This window comes from Colius striatus, chromosome 13 (assembly GCF_028858725.1).
Source record: "Colius striatus isolate bColStr4 chromosome 13, bColStr4.1.hap1, whole genome shotgun sequence".
Lineage (NCBI taxonomy): Eukaryota > Metazoa > Chordata > Aves > Coliiformes > Coliidae > Colius > Colius striatus.
Window position 1 is genome coordinate 6478338 of NC_084771.1, and position 17535 is coordinate 6495872.

Below are 17535 nucleotides of genomic sequence, written 5' to 3' on the forward strand. Positions count from 1 at the left end.
GAGACTCCACAATCCCCCTGGGCAGCCTGGGCCAGGGCTTTCTCACCCCAACAGTAAAATACTTTTCCCTTATGTTTAAATGGAACTTTTTGTGTTCCAGCTGCTTCCTATTACCCCTTGTCCTGTCACTAGATGCACTATAAAAAAGAGATGCCCTCAGTCTCCTCTTCTTCAGACTAAACAGCCCCTGTTCCTACAGCCTTTCCTCATAAGGAAGATGTTCTAGTCCCCTTAGCATCTTCATAGCCCTGAGCTGGCCTCTTTCCAGCAGTTCCCTGTCCATCTTGAGCTGGGGAGCCCAGAACTGGACACAGGACTCCAGGTGAGGTCTCACAAGGGCAGAGGAGAGGAGGAGCAGAACTTCCCTCGATCTGCTGGCCACACTCTTCTTGATGCATGCCAGAATGCCATTGGCCTTCTTGCTCATGACAGCACATTGCTGGCTAATGTTTAGTTCTGGCATTCAGTTCACTACTGTTTCAGCCTCACTTCCCCTGCAATATTCATACAGCTTAATTTGTTGAAAATGTCTCCAGACTCTTTCTTTCAGGCCCAGGATATAATAATTCTTCACGTTTGGTGAGAATAAGATCTTGGAAATCAATGTGAGACTGAAATGCACGGGCGTGGCAGATATGCATGTTACTCTTGCAGTATTTTATGGGGTTGTTTATCTTTTGTGTAGTGGTAGCACCTGATAGCGGTGTCGCCTGGTATGATTCCAGCATGCCGGTCTCCTATAGCAGAGGTGGTGCTTACCTCCTCCGTAGGGCTCAATTTCAGGTGTTCAGTGTGACCATCTCAATTCCACACATCAAGAAACTCAAGGCTGAGCAATAACTAACTCAGCTACTGTCAGCAGCCCAGTAACTTGCCCTGTTATCCAGTGATAGAGCCAGGAAAGCAGCTAGTTCTCTAAAGTTCTAACACAGGACTCTCTGTCTGCTAGGATATGTTTGAGATCTCTCTCAAAGATTTTACTGTCTAAACCAATAATTGTCACCTTCACAGATATGGGCAATTTCTATGGCATTTTCTCAGTTTTTCAAGCTCCTGTAGAGTATGTTGAAGCCAGCTGATGTACTCCTTTCTGTAGCTACCTTTTGCTACCACACAGCAGTGGTGGGCTCACAGGGCTCTGCACACCATGGGTCAGGTATCAGTCATCTAACAGTTACCAAAATTAATTAGGAGTTTGGAGAATGGGTAAAAAGCACGCACACAAGCTAGAAAACAGTGGCCAAATATGCTTGCTACCCAGGTCTGGGGTAGAAGATGATGTATATTTGTTGCATTTGCCACATGGATAGGCAGAGACTGTAAGCTTTACTTTTATTCCCATACTTGTGTCTCTGATATCTTGACTCTGCTATCATGAGGCATGTCTGCTGTTTAGTGATAGTGGCTTGACGTTTCCTGTTGTCTTGCTCTTAAAACTGTTCCTAAAGGCAGTAATGCTTACTTGTATAATGCTTATGGAGCTCCCTGACTGGCTATGTATTGCTGCTGCTGCTGGCAATGTTCTACTAGCTCCTTAGCATGGTTGCTGAATGACTCTGCTGCTTCTGTTACTCCTTTTTTAGGAAGAGTAGAAGAAGATTGTAATTCCAACTGTTTCCTACAATTTCCCCAGTGTGGTAGTGTGAAGAAAAAGAATTAAAACTACATGGGAAAAGTACTAACTTACTCCCATGCTAATGCCAAATGATGCAATTCAACTGGGTCATTTAATGTACATTCCTTTAAAACAGAGGCAGTGTAGGCCCAAAATACTGTCTGAGCTCTGTTGTGTGCTTAAATCGTGACTGTGTTAGGGGCAGTCTTGATTTCAGCAAAGTTTTGTCATGTTTTTCCTTATTGATATAGACCAGAAAAAGCACTGGAAAAACTATATGATAAATTGTTGTCAGGTATGGGCCGTTCAGAAACATTTTACTTAGCTTTTGGCAAACAGATACTTGCTCTATTGTCTAAGCAGACACAAACTTGCAGTGGAGATCATCCTACTGAAAGTAACTACACAAGGTCGTGCTAATAAGCTCTGCAGAGTAATTAGGTGTGTGAGGGCAGCTTGAAGTGGCACGTCCAAAACTGGTTAACCTGTCTGGCATGGGTGCCAAGCTATGATAGCTTGGACTTGAGTTTGGGTTCTCTAGCTGTTTGTAGACTAACAGCTGCTCTGCTACTGGTGCCTGCCTCAGGTTTAAGGTAACACAGGACTGTGTATGCATGCTGCAGGCATGTCCCCATGTGCAGGGAGACCATTCTGTAGTGATTTAGCAAATGGCATGACTGCCTAGATGGAGGGAGTCTCTGGAGATGGGGCATCATTCAGGGGACAGAGGCATTTACTCTCTCAGTTCCTGGACTGGCAACAAAGTGCATTTCCACTGTTTTCTGTAGTAGCTCATGAATGTGTTCCTCTCCTTTTCCCTTCCCCCTTCTTATCCTTTTGGCTTCTCACACAATTACAGACTGAGCCTGTGTGACTGTATGAAAGGCATTTCCTCCTCTGACTTTTTTTTTTAAAGTCGTCCTCAGCCCACCAGCTGCTTTCCATTAGTGTTACACACACACTCACTAGGAGGGCAGCACATAATGCTTCAGGCACTGCTGAGTAGCAGAAATCCTTCAGAACTCCTGTCAGACAGAGGCTTCTCAAAGGAGATTGTAGTTAAAAAGAATTCGGCACATTGAGACCTGTCGTCTGGCAAGCCTTCTCAGAGAAGCCAAGGTGTGGGGACAGAAGGCGGTGAGGGGGTGTTGTCTAAAGGCAAAGCTGTGAATTGATCTCTTTATGTGAGTGATTGATTGCTCTGGCTTTCTTGTCAAGGGGAGGAGATGAATGTTGTCTGTTGCTATGGTGAATTATGACCCCCTGTGTGATCACGGGAGAGTGTTTTATTGATATTAAAAATTGTCTACCTGCTTATCCAGACTTTGTGAAGCCTACTATTACTGTATTATTTGTGATCCTTGGAAAAGCACTTTAAACTTTTTCAAACCCCCTCTTTCTGTGAAAATTACAAAAGCAATATTCATAAACTTTGTAAACTTCTCCCACCACACTTACCAGTGGAGGCAGTAGCAAAAGTCCTAATGTAAACTGCTGTTTGTGCTATTTTCTTATACCTAAGTAAAACAATCACAAAACCCTGTTTCATGCTAGAAAAAATGCACTCTACAAGAGTACAATGGGATCAGCTGTGCAAGGTCAGATCCTGGTTCCTGCTGTCATGTTGCGTTGTACCCTTTTTCAGCCAAGTTGTTTGTGGGATCACACACTATTCGGTGTGTTCCCTGAATATGGACCTTGAGGTGCAGTTTTCTCGGCTCTTTGCATGGAGAGCAAAGGGAGCTTTGTTTGTGGGGTTTCTGATATGCTCAAGGGATGTGAAAAATGAATAGAAATCTTGCCAGCTCTGCTATTGCTTTATGATTGACTCTGAAATCCTTTTCTGTGGACTTGCAGAGGGAAAACTTCACTTAACTGTTGTTTGATAAACTAGTTTGTTGATAACTTGTAGGATTCCCAGAGAGGAAAGCAATCAACTACTTTTTGTCAGAACAAAGTGCTCTAACGTGCTTTAGTAAGACAGAGTAAAAATGTAACCTGTCAGCCACCTTTTGCTACAGAATGTCATCTGGCATTTTGTGCATTTTTTTTTTTCCAGCTCTGGTCCTCAGGAGAAATAGAGAGGCTTTCTCTGAGGTCCTGCAATACCTTGAAGTGTGTTCTGGGGGGAGCTTGGCTACAGGGTGGTGTCCTAGAGGACCAGATGAGTGGAATGCATCTCCCTGCACTTATCCATTTTGCTGTGCAAAGTGTGTGTCCTGAAATCTGGAGCATAAGCTTGATTTCAAATATTTTTTGTAGCATGAAGGAAATTGGTCTTTAAAAGCTCCAGGCAAAAATTTCACCTCTTTCTCTTGGCTGCTTGCCATTGTCTGACTTCTATATAGGAGTATGAAGATGCTAACTGAATGCAGTGCTTTGTATTCCTGAGTCTTTATTTCCTCAAGCATTTATTTGATAGGAAAGAAGCTGTTCAGGGTCCAGCACCTCTTTTGATCTCTGTGTCATAAGGCCTTCCAGAATGCTTATACAGAAGCATGGAACTGAAGCTGAAGAAACACTAAAGGTGGGGCAGGAGCTTGCCTGCTGTGCAGTCTCCAAGCCTTCTGCATCACTGGAGAGACAGTAAGGAAGCTATGTCCCTTTTCTGAGGATAAGCAGAAACCATTTCTATTTGTCTTGAGCCTTTGTTAAATGCAGGAAACTCAAGTCCTGTACAATGTTAACTTCCCAGGAGTCCTTAAATACACAATTAAAGCAGTGAAAGGGAATTGTCTTCTTGTAGCATTCCCCCCTGCCATGACGTATATGTTCAGTTGGGAAAAGTGAATGGTCAAAACACCACCCTGGGACTTTTGCATTGTCACTGCCCTCCTGTAAGCACTCCAGATATCTGTCCAGTTGCCTCAGTTTGTAAAGAGAAAAGGAAATTTCTCTTTTTTTCCATAAGACTCATTAATTCTGTTAATGAGTTGAAGAGCTCCAAGTGAGTGCAACTCAGCAGTATTATTAATGGAAGTTTTTTATGGAGCATAGTACTAAACTATCAACCCAGGTGAGGGTAGTGATGATTGCTAACTAGGTCCTGTTGCCTGCTTTGAAAGTAAGACAAGCCTTACAACATTGTAGGAGTTCTACTATTTTAAAATACACCATGGCAATGCAAATGGGGTCTAATAATGTCAGGCTTATTGTTGTGATTGTGTCTCTATAGGATGCCACTTCACTGTTTGCAAGCAATTTGTTAATTCAAAAGTGTAATAATCCAGCCCATCACCCTGTGCTAGGAGAGGTGAACACTGCATAATCAGTCCTTGTTGGTCTCAGTCTTTTTTCAGTCTTTTCCATGGCGTTACCTAGGAATTGCTGCAGAAGACTCCCTGGGCAAGGCCAGGTGTGGCTTTTAAGATGTCTAGGCAGAGACCAGGTATCTTGTTTGTACTGTACTCCTGCAGCAGGAGGCCTGTGTATATGCAACGATGGGAAATGCTGTTTGAGAGAGGATTAAGAACATAATTAGAAACTTGTAGACTGGGAAAATGTGCCTACTGGTCCACCTTTAGCGGGAAGGAAATGGGAGCTGGGACTTGACAACTCTACTACCTTGGCCAGCAGCTATCAATCTGTTACTGTTACACCTCAACAGCTCTCTCACTGAGAAGACAAACTCAGAGCTTCATCCTACAGCAAGCTTCTTCTCCCAGCTGTCCTCTACAATCTCCTAGCCTGAAAAATACCAGAAGTACTGTTTTAAAAGGCCATTTATTTAACCTGATATTTTTTATCACTAAAAATCAATACACATATAATAGTTGTTTAAAACTCTGTCTCTAATGGTGTAATGCTCTGGGAAAGTTCACAGAGTGGATGGACGGGGTTAGTACAGCTGATCGAACTGAATGCACGTGGTATTGATATATCCTGACACTGCATCTGTCAACTGTCATTAAGGCCTGGAAGTGGTGAATGTCTGATGGTTCGATCAGTTAATGCCTGTACACAGGCATTTGTATTGATGGGTTTTTGTCCTCTTTTTCTCCATTACGTTGATCCCCAGGGTAGAGTTTGTTGCTCAGAACATTTGCTAGCTGTTCTCTGTGAAGTAAACTCACTGCCACCAGAATTTGCAGTCTCTTGTCTAATTGCTAATTTTCCTTCACATATGTCATCAAGCTTTTAATGATGGAACTTGCACTTTACTGTAAATAGATACATATAGTTGTCATTTAAATGGCTAACTTAAAGCTTGGAGAAAACTTGGGATGATATCCTTCACCTCAAGTCACTATTCAGTTCACTGGAAAAAAGATGATACTGTGATGAGATACACAAAGGAACTAGTCCTAAATGGGGCAAATTTGTAAACAACTGAGGCACCCATCCAATTGACACTTGATCTCCATGTGCCCTAGAGAACTCAGCTGTAAAATCAAGTTAATGCTGGAGCTGATTTGATTATGAAGAGACTGCCTCAGAGCTGAACTGCTTTGTAATTATAGTTCTACTTGTATAAAATGTATACCCATTGGAAAGAAATGCTTGCAGTAATAATAAACACAGCAGTCAGAAGATCTCCAAAGGATATTCTGGAGGGATTCTGAGTGAGCAACTGAGGTGATCAAGTAGTTAAATAAATATGGAGATGGTGAAAACAAAACTGGATCTGAAAGGAGCATTTTTTCTTGCTTTGATTTTAGTGAAAGTGTAAAGCAGAAGTTAGATGTTTAAATGGTCAAAATGTCAGGCTCACTCACGTTCTGTGAAAATAAGGTCAAGTCTGGGAACTTGCCAGTTTGTCCCTGTAAGTTTGTTGAGTGCTTTCTTGATGTTTTACTTCAATTGCTTTTCCTTATCCCTCAAGAATAATCAAACATAATCAATATGCATGGTGTATGGAGTGAGGGGGAAAATTGTAACCAATTTCCATGAGAAAGTCAGAGAAAGTCAGCTGATGGCCATTGCAATAAAAATATGCAGGAAATGCAGATGTTTTCATGGATAAGTGATGAGATATGGGGAAAAGGGGAGAAGACTTGAGTGGTTATGATCATCCAAAAGGAAAATCATTAAAGTTTTAGTTTTTATTGTTTCTCAATATTGTCATACAAATTGTTTCAAAAACATCCTCAGTGCATCCTATTTAGAAGACGTATGATCAGTCCTGGTTGCTGCAGTGACTTTTTCATTGATTTTAGCAAGTTGAGATGACATTGTTTGAAACTACTGTGTGTTAAAGCACTCCTGTGTTCACTGCTCACAGATGAGCTGATATAAAACAGAAGCAAACTGCAGTCTACCTCTTCCATTTCTACCTAGAGTTCAGCAGTATGGCAGTTTGCACATCTGTGTGCCTGCTACGGGGAGAGCTTGCTCCATGGTCTGTGTCTTTTGACAGCTCCGTGGCCTCTGCTTCTGATTTTGTGCACCATATCTTTTAAGTCGGTCTGAGGGTGTGGGTCCCAGTGCTTTTGGACGTGACAGATCATAGAAAGGGTGGATGGTACAGAAGAAATAGAATAGTTTACTATTTGGCCAAATTAATATAGACTCATAGTCTTGCTCGCTGATAAGGCAATTAACTTGGCAGTATTGTTATACCACTTTGAGGTGGACAATTGTTAGATGAGGTCTATGCAGAAAGGGAGCAGGATTTATATCTGGTATTTTCATTTGTTTGTAAAGATTTCTTACTCTTTAAGTCCTGACACAGGATATTGGAACTGCCAACTATGTAATGTATCACCTAGTTATCTTCCAAAGCAAAGGACGCTATTTATGAGCTGCCCTGCTAAACTGTCACTTTTCCATTGTTGTTTGACATTTGTACTGTAACTCTTATGCTCTACTGCCTAATTCTTTTTGTCTCAGACAGATACCCATTTAGCAGTCTTGGAAAATACAAAGTGGAGCCAGTTAACATTGAATGATCTTAAAACTAGACTGAACTTTTGTTTTCATCAGGGAGGAAGATGATGCCATCAGCTAATTTGGTTGATCAATAGCCCTGCTTGCGATAAGGTTTCAAAGCTTGTGGCTAAAAGCAGATTGCACTGGATCCAAAATGAATTTGATCTCTTGGTTTCCACAAATGTAGCACAGCCCAGGATGATGCTTCAGTGCTGATGCTTAACTAATTTTAATAATGCTGACAGACTAGCTTGATGCCTGCTGTGAGGACACTGGAACACATGAACCCTTGGCAGCACAGCACTTAACATATTTTTTACAGTAGCATGGAGCTGTTACTCTCTCACAAAGAGCAATCATAAAGGTTCATTATTCTGAGCCTGGGAAGCATTACAGTCTTTGCTGAGCAAGTTTAATGACATTTTTCATTAATGCAAATTTTGATCCCAATTTCCTAAAAAGAGAGAGGTACTGGCAAGAAATTAGACTGGTTTGTTAGTTTTGGCTGGAGAAATAAGCATTGCTGAAAACCAGGAAAACGTCTGTGCAAACAAGTGTGCAAGCCATGTTTGTGAGAAGCATTTGGATCTACTTTTTTAGAAATGATCCAGCCATGTTCTTACTTCATGCTGGGTGGGACAATATTCTGCTGGGAAGGTGGACTGAAATTTAACTGATGTTTTCATCTCTATTTCAGTGACTATATCATGGCTACGGGACCAACTGATGTCATACAGTCACCTGAAACAGGAGAGATAGTTGAAGAGTGCACAGGTAAGTAGTTGTTCTTTTGACTGCATAGTTGATTTGGAAGTCAAGATTTATTTTCTTCAGGTCAGGGAGTCTGTAGTGACTTGTTTTGTTTTATATTGTGTAAAAAACCAATTCTGTGTGGCTTTGTCAGCTGGCAATGTTATGGGAAGGATCTTTTGATCTGAAGTACTGGAGACTTGTACCCTGATGGAGGATATTCTTTTAGATTGTAGCTTGGATTTCCAGAAACAGGACATTAGAGCTTGAAGAGCTCATTGTTGTCTCTGCTTTGATGGATCCTACAGAGGTGAGAGCTGAACCTCTGTCTGTGGGAGCTGTACCAGACCCCACTGCAGCCTCAGTCTCTGCTTCTGGCCGCAGACAGACATTTGTTATTTATTCTTTAATAAAGTGACATGGGCTGATGCAAACAGCCATAAGGAGATGAAAGGAAAATATCTTAGTAACGCCAAAGATTTGTTTTAATTAAAGAAATTCTCCTTTGCCAGTGTTCAGACTGTTCCTGAGGAGATAAGGGAATATGAAGAATAGCATCATGGCTGGGGGATTTCAAGAGAGGTGGCTGTCATATTACTTGATTGTTTTTTGTTTTTTGGGATGTTTTTATTACTTCTCAATTAACATAGAATTTTCTCACCTCTTCCTAGCTTTAATTAGCTTGTGATATAAAGCCTCTAGGAGGCTCATATCCTCAGCCTCCACAGTCTAGTCGACTAGATTAATTTCTTGAGGTTTTACCTTATTGCCTGACTAGTAGTAGAGGGCTTCCAGTGCTCCTTCTTGATGGCAGTTACTAGGTCACTATCCAAAAACTGTCAGCACCCAGTGTTAGCCTTGCTGTTAGCCATGATTTTATTGCCTGTCTGACAATATCAGGTATTGTTTTGGAAGCTAGAATCATGGTATTTTCAGAGAATCGTCTGTCACATTTTTTTTTATCGTGTTTTTATTGGTGAAAGTATCTAGTGCCTGGATTTGAGAAAAAAAATGGAAGATGTGTCCTGAATACATCTTAAGAAGTCAGAGAGCATAGAGGATCCCCAAATAAGCTGTTTCATGTAGATATGATACTCAAATAAGATGTTCCCCGTGCTTTTTATAGACTGTGTTCTGCACTGGAAAAAGCATCTTTTTCTCTTCTATCTTGTTACAGAGATGAACTATGCAAAGAGCATAAAGATGTGTTAATTCTCTCTGTGCATGGGAGAAACAGTGAAATAGGCAGTACACAAACAGATTAAAAGTCCAGGAATAAAGAAACTTTACAGAGAAAGCAAAATGCTTACTTCTGATTCTTTTCTTTTATAGTGGGCTAAGTCACAGTAATTTTGGGGAAGGCTTTTGCTCTTTAGGGCAGTAGCTTTTAAATTTAATCTTTTATTTTTAGTGCCATAAATCTTAAGATTTGTAACCATAAGAATTCAAAAATCACGACTCATTATTCGTTGGTGGGTGAGGGAGAAATAGGCACAGTTGTCTGACCTTGGATTTTTTCTCCTCACTTTGACTGCATTTTTATTATGCAATGGTTTTTTTTCCATTTTAAGTAATAAGATCCTATTGTGTGTTATTAGTTCAAGTATCATAGAATGCTCTACCAATTCAGTGATGCGTTGGGCTATTTCACAGTGCACCGAAATGTAGGCACCCTTCAAGGAAATGTGGCATCCTTTAAATGGTGTGTGAAACCAGCCACAACTAGTCACAGCAGGAAGCAAATACCAACACTGTCTTTCTGCACCATGCCTTTTTTGCCAAAGGCTCTCACATAAAGCAGTGCCACAGTTTTCATCTGCATGTGGCACTAAGTGTCTGGTGGCGACTTTATCTTTTTTTTTGCATAATAATATGGCAAGTGCCCATCTTCTGGGACTGCAGGGAAGCTTCCTGTTCTCTCATTCAACCGAAACAGCTGAAGGCATGCAGCTGAGCAGAGCATGGCTGAGGAGGAATTATTGCTGGAGGGGGTGTACTCTGCATAGCAGTAATAAATTAGAGGCTAGAGAAGGCACTGACGTAACTGATGTGTCTGCATCAGAGGACTCTCTGTTGCACAGTGATACCCAAGTGTTGTCCCGTGCCAGCTGAGTTTTAGTCATTGACAGTGTTTGCAAATCCTTTCCATGGCTTCCATTCTAAAGCCAGCACCACTGCTGATATAAACAAGCATTTGGAGTTGTACTTTGACAATGTTATCCTTTGTGGCAGGACTTATGTCTTCTGCCTTAAGCATCCATAGGATCACTCTCTTGTAGTTGCTGCTGAGTTGTGGGTTTGTGGTGGTTTGTTTTGGCTTTTTTTTTAAATTTAAACACATTCCTCTGGTTCTCTGGAAATCCCACCATCAAATTAAGCTCATCAGTAATACTTGCAGTAGACTCAAACTTGCTTTCTGTCCATGCCACTGTCAGATGACCAGTGTGCATGACAGTGTCCTTGTTTTTCATTTAGACTGCCTTTAGGTTGCAGAGCTCTCTGTATGTAGCAAAGTCTGCCATTTTGTCTTTTGAGTCGCTGGACTGTGTTAGCAGACATTACTAAATTGATAATTTTGGGGCAGCTTTGACAAGCTTCCCTGGAGAATCCCATAAGTGTTGCTTGCTGATATGAATGGCAGTAATGGTAGGGAGGCATTTCTAAAGACTGTCTAAAGTACACTCAACATGGCTATTTGATTTGAGCAGCACTGGGGTCATCCAGTTGCTGGATGATCTGTCTGCTCTTACCAGTTCTTGCTATGGGTGCAGCCTGAAACTCATTGAGCTCTGTAAGAATCCCAACAAATCCAAAAGCCTTGGGGTCAGCTTTGTAGTCTGGGGCAGGCAATATAACCTGTATGTTTTCTGTGACTCATTCACTTAGGGCTTGGCATGCAGCAGTGGAAGATAAAAAGGTCTTCCACTGATAAATTCTCCATAGGAGTGCCACATTCTTTTATTATTCAGATGAGTGAGACTCCATTGATAGTTTTTCTATACATGGTTTGAATGTTTGGTCTCAGTGACAGCCCAGGTCACTTGAAAGGGAATGTGCAGGTCTTCCCTGGCTGCTTCTGCTCTGCAGAGAGGTGACCATCTCACCAGGCCGTGCCGGATGGTGTAGCAGCACCCGTGTGGGTCCTGATGCATGGTGCTGGCACTGGTCTTGAGAGCAGGGAGGAGACGGGGGGAGTGGATCCCAGTATCATTGTTTATCTCTCAAAGTGGCTACTGTCTGGTGCAGCTGTGTGATGGCAGAGCTTCAGCCCAGATAAGGGCCATTGGCAGAGATCCTTACACGTACAGGGCACATGTTGAGACAGAGAATCACCAACTAAATCATTGCTAGGAGAAGACAATAATTGTGTTGAAATAATGCCTTGTTTATGAAGGGATCCTCCAGCTGTGGGCATTTATTGTGCCAACTGCTGTAAGGTATTAATTGAACAATGAATTTGGCTCAGATATGCAGTGATGTTATTGCTCTGCATATGTATTTAAGGCAATCACAGGAGGTCTTAGCACAATAGTTTGACCCAGACCACTCCCAACTGACTCCTCAATGTGAGGATCAGTGACAAAATGCAGCATTTGTATGCTGAAAGAAAAGATAAATAAAATTGTTAAGTATCTGAGGTTATTAAAAATGAAAGAAGTCAGTGATAGTTTTTATGGTTTCTTTTGTTCTTTCTGTATTTTCATTTGGACAATGGAAAATCAGAAATCAGATGAACAGTTTTTTAGCTGTGTTTAAGGCTGCTTTGTTTGGGAGTTTCGTGCCCTGCACAGCAATGTCTCAATTTAAGTTTGCTCCATTGTCCTTGGAGGATTTTATTTTGAGGCAGTGGTTTAATGTGGAAACAGATATTTTGGTTTCAGAGTTTAGAAATTCTTTTGCTAGTTTCAATCTGTTTGCCAAATGTTGAAAATCCTTCCGATGTTGTCTCGTTACAGCACTGAGCAAAGAGCAGAACAAACTGAGCTAAGTAACAACAATAAGGGACAGTGACATCAACTTTTTAAAAAATTTAAACTATATCCAGTATGATGGGCATGGCCACTGCTGAGTTGTAGGTAGATACATTCTCTATTAAGGTGTATTTTTCATAAACTGGAACCTAAGCAGGCACCACTATTGTCAGCTTAATGGCAGCAAATGTAAGAATTGCAGCTTCACCTTTCACTGGACTCCAGTACTGAATTATTTACAAAGGAGCTGACTAAAACTGAATGGGGTCCTCTGGCTTTGAGGCTTTCTCCAGACTTTAGGAGATAACATTCTCCAAGCTAAGCAACACCTTCTACTCCATACATTTTTATTTTTTTCTCATGTTGCAGGAAAGAAAAAATCCAAATTTCAGACTTTCAAGAACTTCTTTGCGAAGAAGAAAAAGAAAGAGCCTCCACCTCCCAGGGGAGAGAGTAATTTAAAACCCAGCCAGTCCAGCAGCGATGTCAGCATCTCTGTGCTCGACACTACTGCGCCTCATTCACCGAAGGAGGCTGGGTAAGCTGGTGGGAGGGAAAAGAAATAAATAAAAGCAGATCTCTCACAGCAGTAGGATGAAAGCGTGAGTTGGCCCCTTAGGAACAACTTCCTCCAAGTTTGTGCAAAAACAAGCTCTAATGCTGATGAAGGAATTCCAGGAATTTCCTCTTTCTTTACTAGTGCTTCAAAAGCCAGTTTGGAGAGGAGGGGGAGGGCAGCCAGGCAGGGGTGATCCAGCCTCTTAGTCAAAAACTGCAGATAGCCCAGATTGTTTTGAGTGTGTTCAGTGTTTGAAATCTATCCTGGAAGGTCTGATCAGCAGCAGCTTTACAAGAGGATGGTGACTGGGTAGTGTTAGTACAGAGAATATGTGTGAAGTTTAGCATAAATGGTGCTCTCTCTCATGGCTGGGGTCAAGACAAACAAATATATTTGGTGTGTTACTAGTATGAGATTGCTGCTTTAACTTTTTCACATAGACATTTAGGTATAGACAACAACTGAAGGCCTCTAGTTTTGTGTGAGCTACCCATGAAGGGCTGTGTGTGTGTGAGCTTTGCAAGTCTTTAAGGTGCGTCAAGAGCAATTTATAGGTCCCTGGATGATGTTAGTTGAAAAACTTATCCTTTTTTTTAGTTTGTGTAATGAAAACTCTTAGTTGGCACTGCTAACACTGCTTCACTGATCACCTTAGACCATCAAGCTGTACAACACTTCCATTGCATGTCTCTGATTGAATTTGGGGTGGGACAACCCTTGGAACATGGTTGTGTCTCTTGCCAGGAGTGTCATGCATCAGTATCTGGCAACCTATAATCTGGCTGTTTCCCAACTCCCTGCGTTCCTCATACTCCCCTGTTAGCTACTCATCCAGACCTCTCTTTGGATTACCCTGTGCTGCAGGTTGTAGAGCTGCAGACTGACAAAACACTGGCCACATTTTGTGGTTTGCAGTGTCTTGGTGGAGGGGACATTGGCTACATGTGATGTTGGTGGAGGGCATGAATAGGTGACTAGAGTGGGACATGCTGAGATCAGCATTGCAGCCAAATGCTTTGTGTCATCAAATAAGGCATTTTGTGGAGCTGGACACTGTGTTGCTTCTGGTGGAACAACTTATAGATGTTACTTTCTCACGGATGTTCCTCCTTGCCTCACCTTTCCCCACTCTGTTGTGTTTATGCAACTGCATTATAGAAATGATCTGGGAATGAAGCAACAATCTCTTTATTTTGTTTGTTAGCATTACAGCAAGAGAATAAGTGACCACATACAACCAGTCCTCTGAGGTAAAGGAGATTAGAGTGATGCAGCTAACCCAGTCCAAAAAGTTTAGGAACAGTTTAGGAGGAATCTGGTTTCAAATCTCTCTCTTCTAGAAGCAGTGTGGGTGCAAATTCTTTCTCTTGCCCTTATCCAAGTACTTCAAGTCCAATTACTGTTTACTTCAGCACTATCCTCCAGTGATTATGAACTGTTTTGCAATATCAGAGATCAGGAAGTGAGTAAAACGCTTCTGGTTTTTCCCTTAGAGGTAGGATTAGATGGACTATCCAAAAAATTTCCCTTCCTGTGAAGGGAAAGGGAGCATTATGTTCCACTGTCTCATCTTCTGAGAGGCATGAATTTGGAATAGAAATGGAAAGACTTTGATTGCAAAGTTAAAGTATGTACCACAGATGACTTCTATTCTGTACCATCAAAAGGATAAAAGACCTTACATAGGGGAAAATTGGGTCCAAATAGTCTTATTCCAGTTAAAAACCTTTAAGCAGAAAAAAACTGCTGAGAAAATATGTAAAGTTGTCTTGGTCTTTATACACACTTTATACACACACTCCTTTGGAAGGCTGCATTTGTTTCTGAGAGAGCGGCTGCCTGAAGGAATTGTGTCACCTTTCTTCCACCATACCTCAAACACTAATAAAAGAAGTGGGGTTGCAGAAGTGAGAGGTGGAAGATAGCAGAGGCCATGATGAGTTTAGACGTGGCTTTCTTGCTGGCTGTAGAGTGCCATTATTTCTTCAGTCATGGCACCTTGAATGTTGGTACACATGAATGAATTGAGCTTTTGTATGGGGAAATCAGTGTGGAGATACAGTGGCTAAAACATCTCAGGGTTTAGCTAACAGTGCATCTCTAGCTTCAGCACAAGTATAAATACACTGCCTGGAATTACCCATGAATGTGTATTTGCACATAAGAGACTCATCTGTACTAAAGCTGTGGTTAATTCTATATTTAATCCCATGCTCTTTTTGTGGCTGCCAGAAGAAAATACAGTCATTCTCTTGCAAAGACATATGATACATGTGCAGGGAGAGAAAGAAAGAGATATTGTGCTGGCAGTCTCAAGAACAAGGAAACCTCAGCTTTAATAAAGCTAAAGAATTCCAAGTAAAGCAAGTGAGGAAATCCCTAGTTAAAAAGGTTAATGCATCCTGATGCACATGCATCCTTTGCAGTAACTGAAATATGCCAACTAATAATGAATATACATTATAGTAAATAAAAGTTGCATGACATTGTCTTTCTGAATGCATTAAAATTATGTCTTGCCCATATACAGTACTTTTCATTTTGAAAAGGACTTTAAAATCACACAAAAAGATGGAATGGCTTCAGTCAGTCTAGTGATCAAATAAGACAAGTGCCTTGCTTGTGTGTAGAACTGCTGTCCTATAAGCTAACACCGACATTAACTAATACATGTAATGAGAGGAAATACAGACTCTGACCTGGGTTGTGAGAGAAAGAGCTCAGATTGTCTTCAACACAACATAAACATAGGGCAAAGTAATTTTGCCCTACTATGAGACTTGGCATAACTGTATACTGATTGACTGCACCCTTGGGGCAACAGGAGGATTAGTCAGGCAGACAAAGGGGGTGTTGTCTCCAGAGATGTAAAGAAGGGAGATGGAGAAGGAAAAATGTAATTTGTTTGGGTTTTCTTGCATAGTGTATTTATTTTGTGGAAGTTCACAGACTTTCGGGGTTTTCTCCTAAATAAAGACAGAATTTGGGATTAGGCAAGTAGCAGAGAGCTTGCAGAAAATTGTTAGACTTACTGGATTTTCCCTGTCAGAGTTCTGTTCTTAATCATCCCCTGTTACTCAGAGTCAAACTTGGAAAGGCAATGAGCATTGCCTGCACAGAAGCTGAGCCAAGGAATCCTTGTAACTTGTGGGTTATGAGGCTGGCAGCCAACAGCATGAGGAGTATTCTCTGTTATTTTCCAGTTAAGTGTTAGAATGAAATCCTGGTAGAGGCCATCCTGTGGTCTTTTGGACAAAGTAATGTACTGCCAGTGCCTGCCTATGCTGGTGGAACTTGGTGAATAAAAGACTTGGAGCCTTCCTTCTTGTGCTATCCAAGTGCAAAATTTTTCTTGCATAAGTTAATAGTCCAACCCTAATCAATCTCAGTTGATCACAACTCAATTAACAGCTGTTGTGGGAACTCATCAGTGTTCCACTAGACTGAACATCCAGTGAGTGTAGAAGCAGGGCAGCAATATCTTACCTGAGTGCTTGGACTTGGCCGTGGATAAGTATGTCACTGTGGCCATGACACTTGTCCCATTTACATTTTTTAATATGCTTGAGGTCTGTTAATATTCATGATACAAGTGAACAGAACTGGTTTTATTGCTGGACCTGAGAGGATTTCAATCAAATTTGTCAATCTAGTGAATTACGTTTTCTGCCCACATTTACAAGGAGGGGAAGAATAATCCCCAGTCTTTGGCAAATGACACACATGAGGCTCCAAAGGTTGCATCCTGAGTGTCTCATGCTAGGCACACTGCCAGCAAAAGAGGGCAGGGGACTTCTGTCACTGCCCTATGCACTGTAGGCATCTCTCAGGGTGGCATGAATCGAACTAAATCCCAACATCTGACCTAATCACCCTGAACTCCCTCTCTAGCGCACAGAGGCTGCTCTGTGTGTTCTGTGCAGATGCTGAGTATATCTGAAAAGAGACACCTGCATTCAATCAGCATCATAAAAAGAATGTCTTCCTCTCTTCTGAGAATAAAAGGAGCTATCAGTGACTACCTTAGACACCTTATGTGCACAAATATGGAGATAAGCAAGATGCATCCCACCCCAGCCTCTTTGTATGATAATCCTGCCCTGGTGAAGTAGTGCAGGGAGGTGTTGGAGAGCTACACACAGTGCACTGACCACTATTCCTTCCTTCCTAGGCACAAAGGAAGCATGGGAAACAAAGCCTTGTCCCATGACAGTGTCTTCATTTTTGACTCTGGAGCAGGAAATGTGACAACTGACTTGTCTCAGGAAAACATACCTGGAAGAGTGAAGACTTTGCAGGTGAGAATAGTGTCCCCTCATTCATAGTACTGTTTTGTATTAGCTGTCTCCTAAGAAACTCTGTTTCTTGATTCCTCTGCTGTGTACCTTAAGATTTTGTTTACTAAATTGTCCAAATCAGATTTAGTACTTTTGGATCTATTCTGCCTCTGGAAAGCTGCATCTTTGAGCAGTCGTGGTGCTTTCAGTCTTGCCCAGGTATCATAGAGTGTGAGTTACATGAATCCAGTTCATGGGCTCTTGGAAACTTTCCTTAATGACCATATCCTCTCCCAGTGGGATTTCCATTCATTACTTAATAGCTACTGCTTTTGGTTTGAGGCCATTTCTTTATACTGTAGCATGTCCCTTACACTGTTATTCTTTGTATATTATTTATTTGTTATTCTTTTTGTCAATTCTGGCTATGATGTTTTCACTGTATATGCTAGAAGCAGTGCCTGTGTGTGTGGGATGATGGCTGTGTGAGGGCAC

The 17535-nt window shown here is 41.5% G+C and overlaps 1 protein-coding gene across 7 annotated transcripts in view; it reads left to right on the forward strand.

Annotated features, from left to right (window-relative positions):
- KIAA1210 (KIAA1210 ortholog) overlaps window positions 1–17535 on the forward strand; it is a 59651-nt gene that overhangs the window by 21988 nt on the left and 20128 nt on the right. For 6 of the 7 annotated variants that reach the window (XM_062006782.1, XM_062006784.1, XM_062006781.1 and 3 more), the window contains exons 2-4: window positions 8181–8257; window positions 12574–12742; window positions 16935–17061. In XM_062006782.1, the coding sequence (XP_061862766.1) occupies window positions 8191–8257; window positions 12574–12742; window positions 16935–17061 (363 nt within the window). In that variant the 5' untranslated portion in view covers window positions 8181–8190. The remainder of the gene's footprint in view (window positions 1–8180; window positions 8258–12573; window positions 12743–16934; window positions 17062–17535) is intronic. The other variant, XM_062006786.1, reaches the window with a different exon arrangement.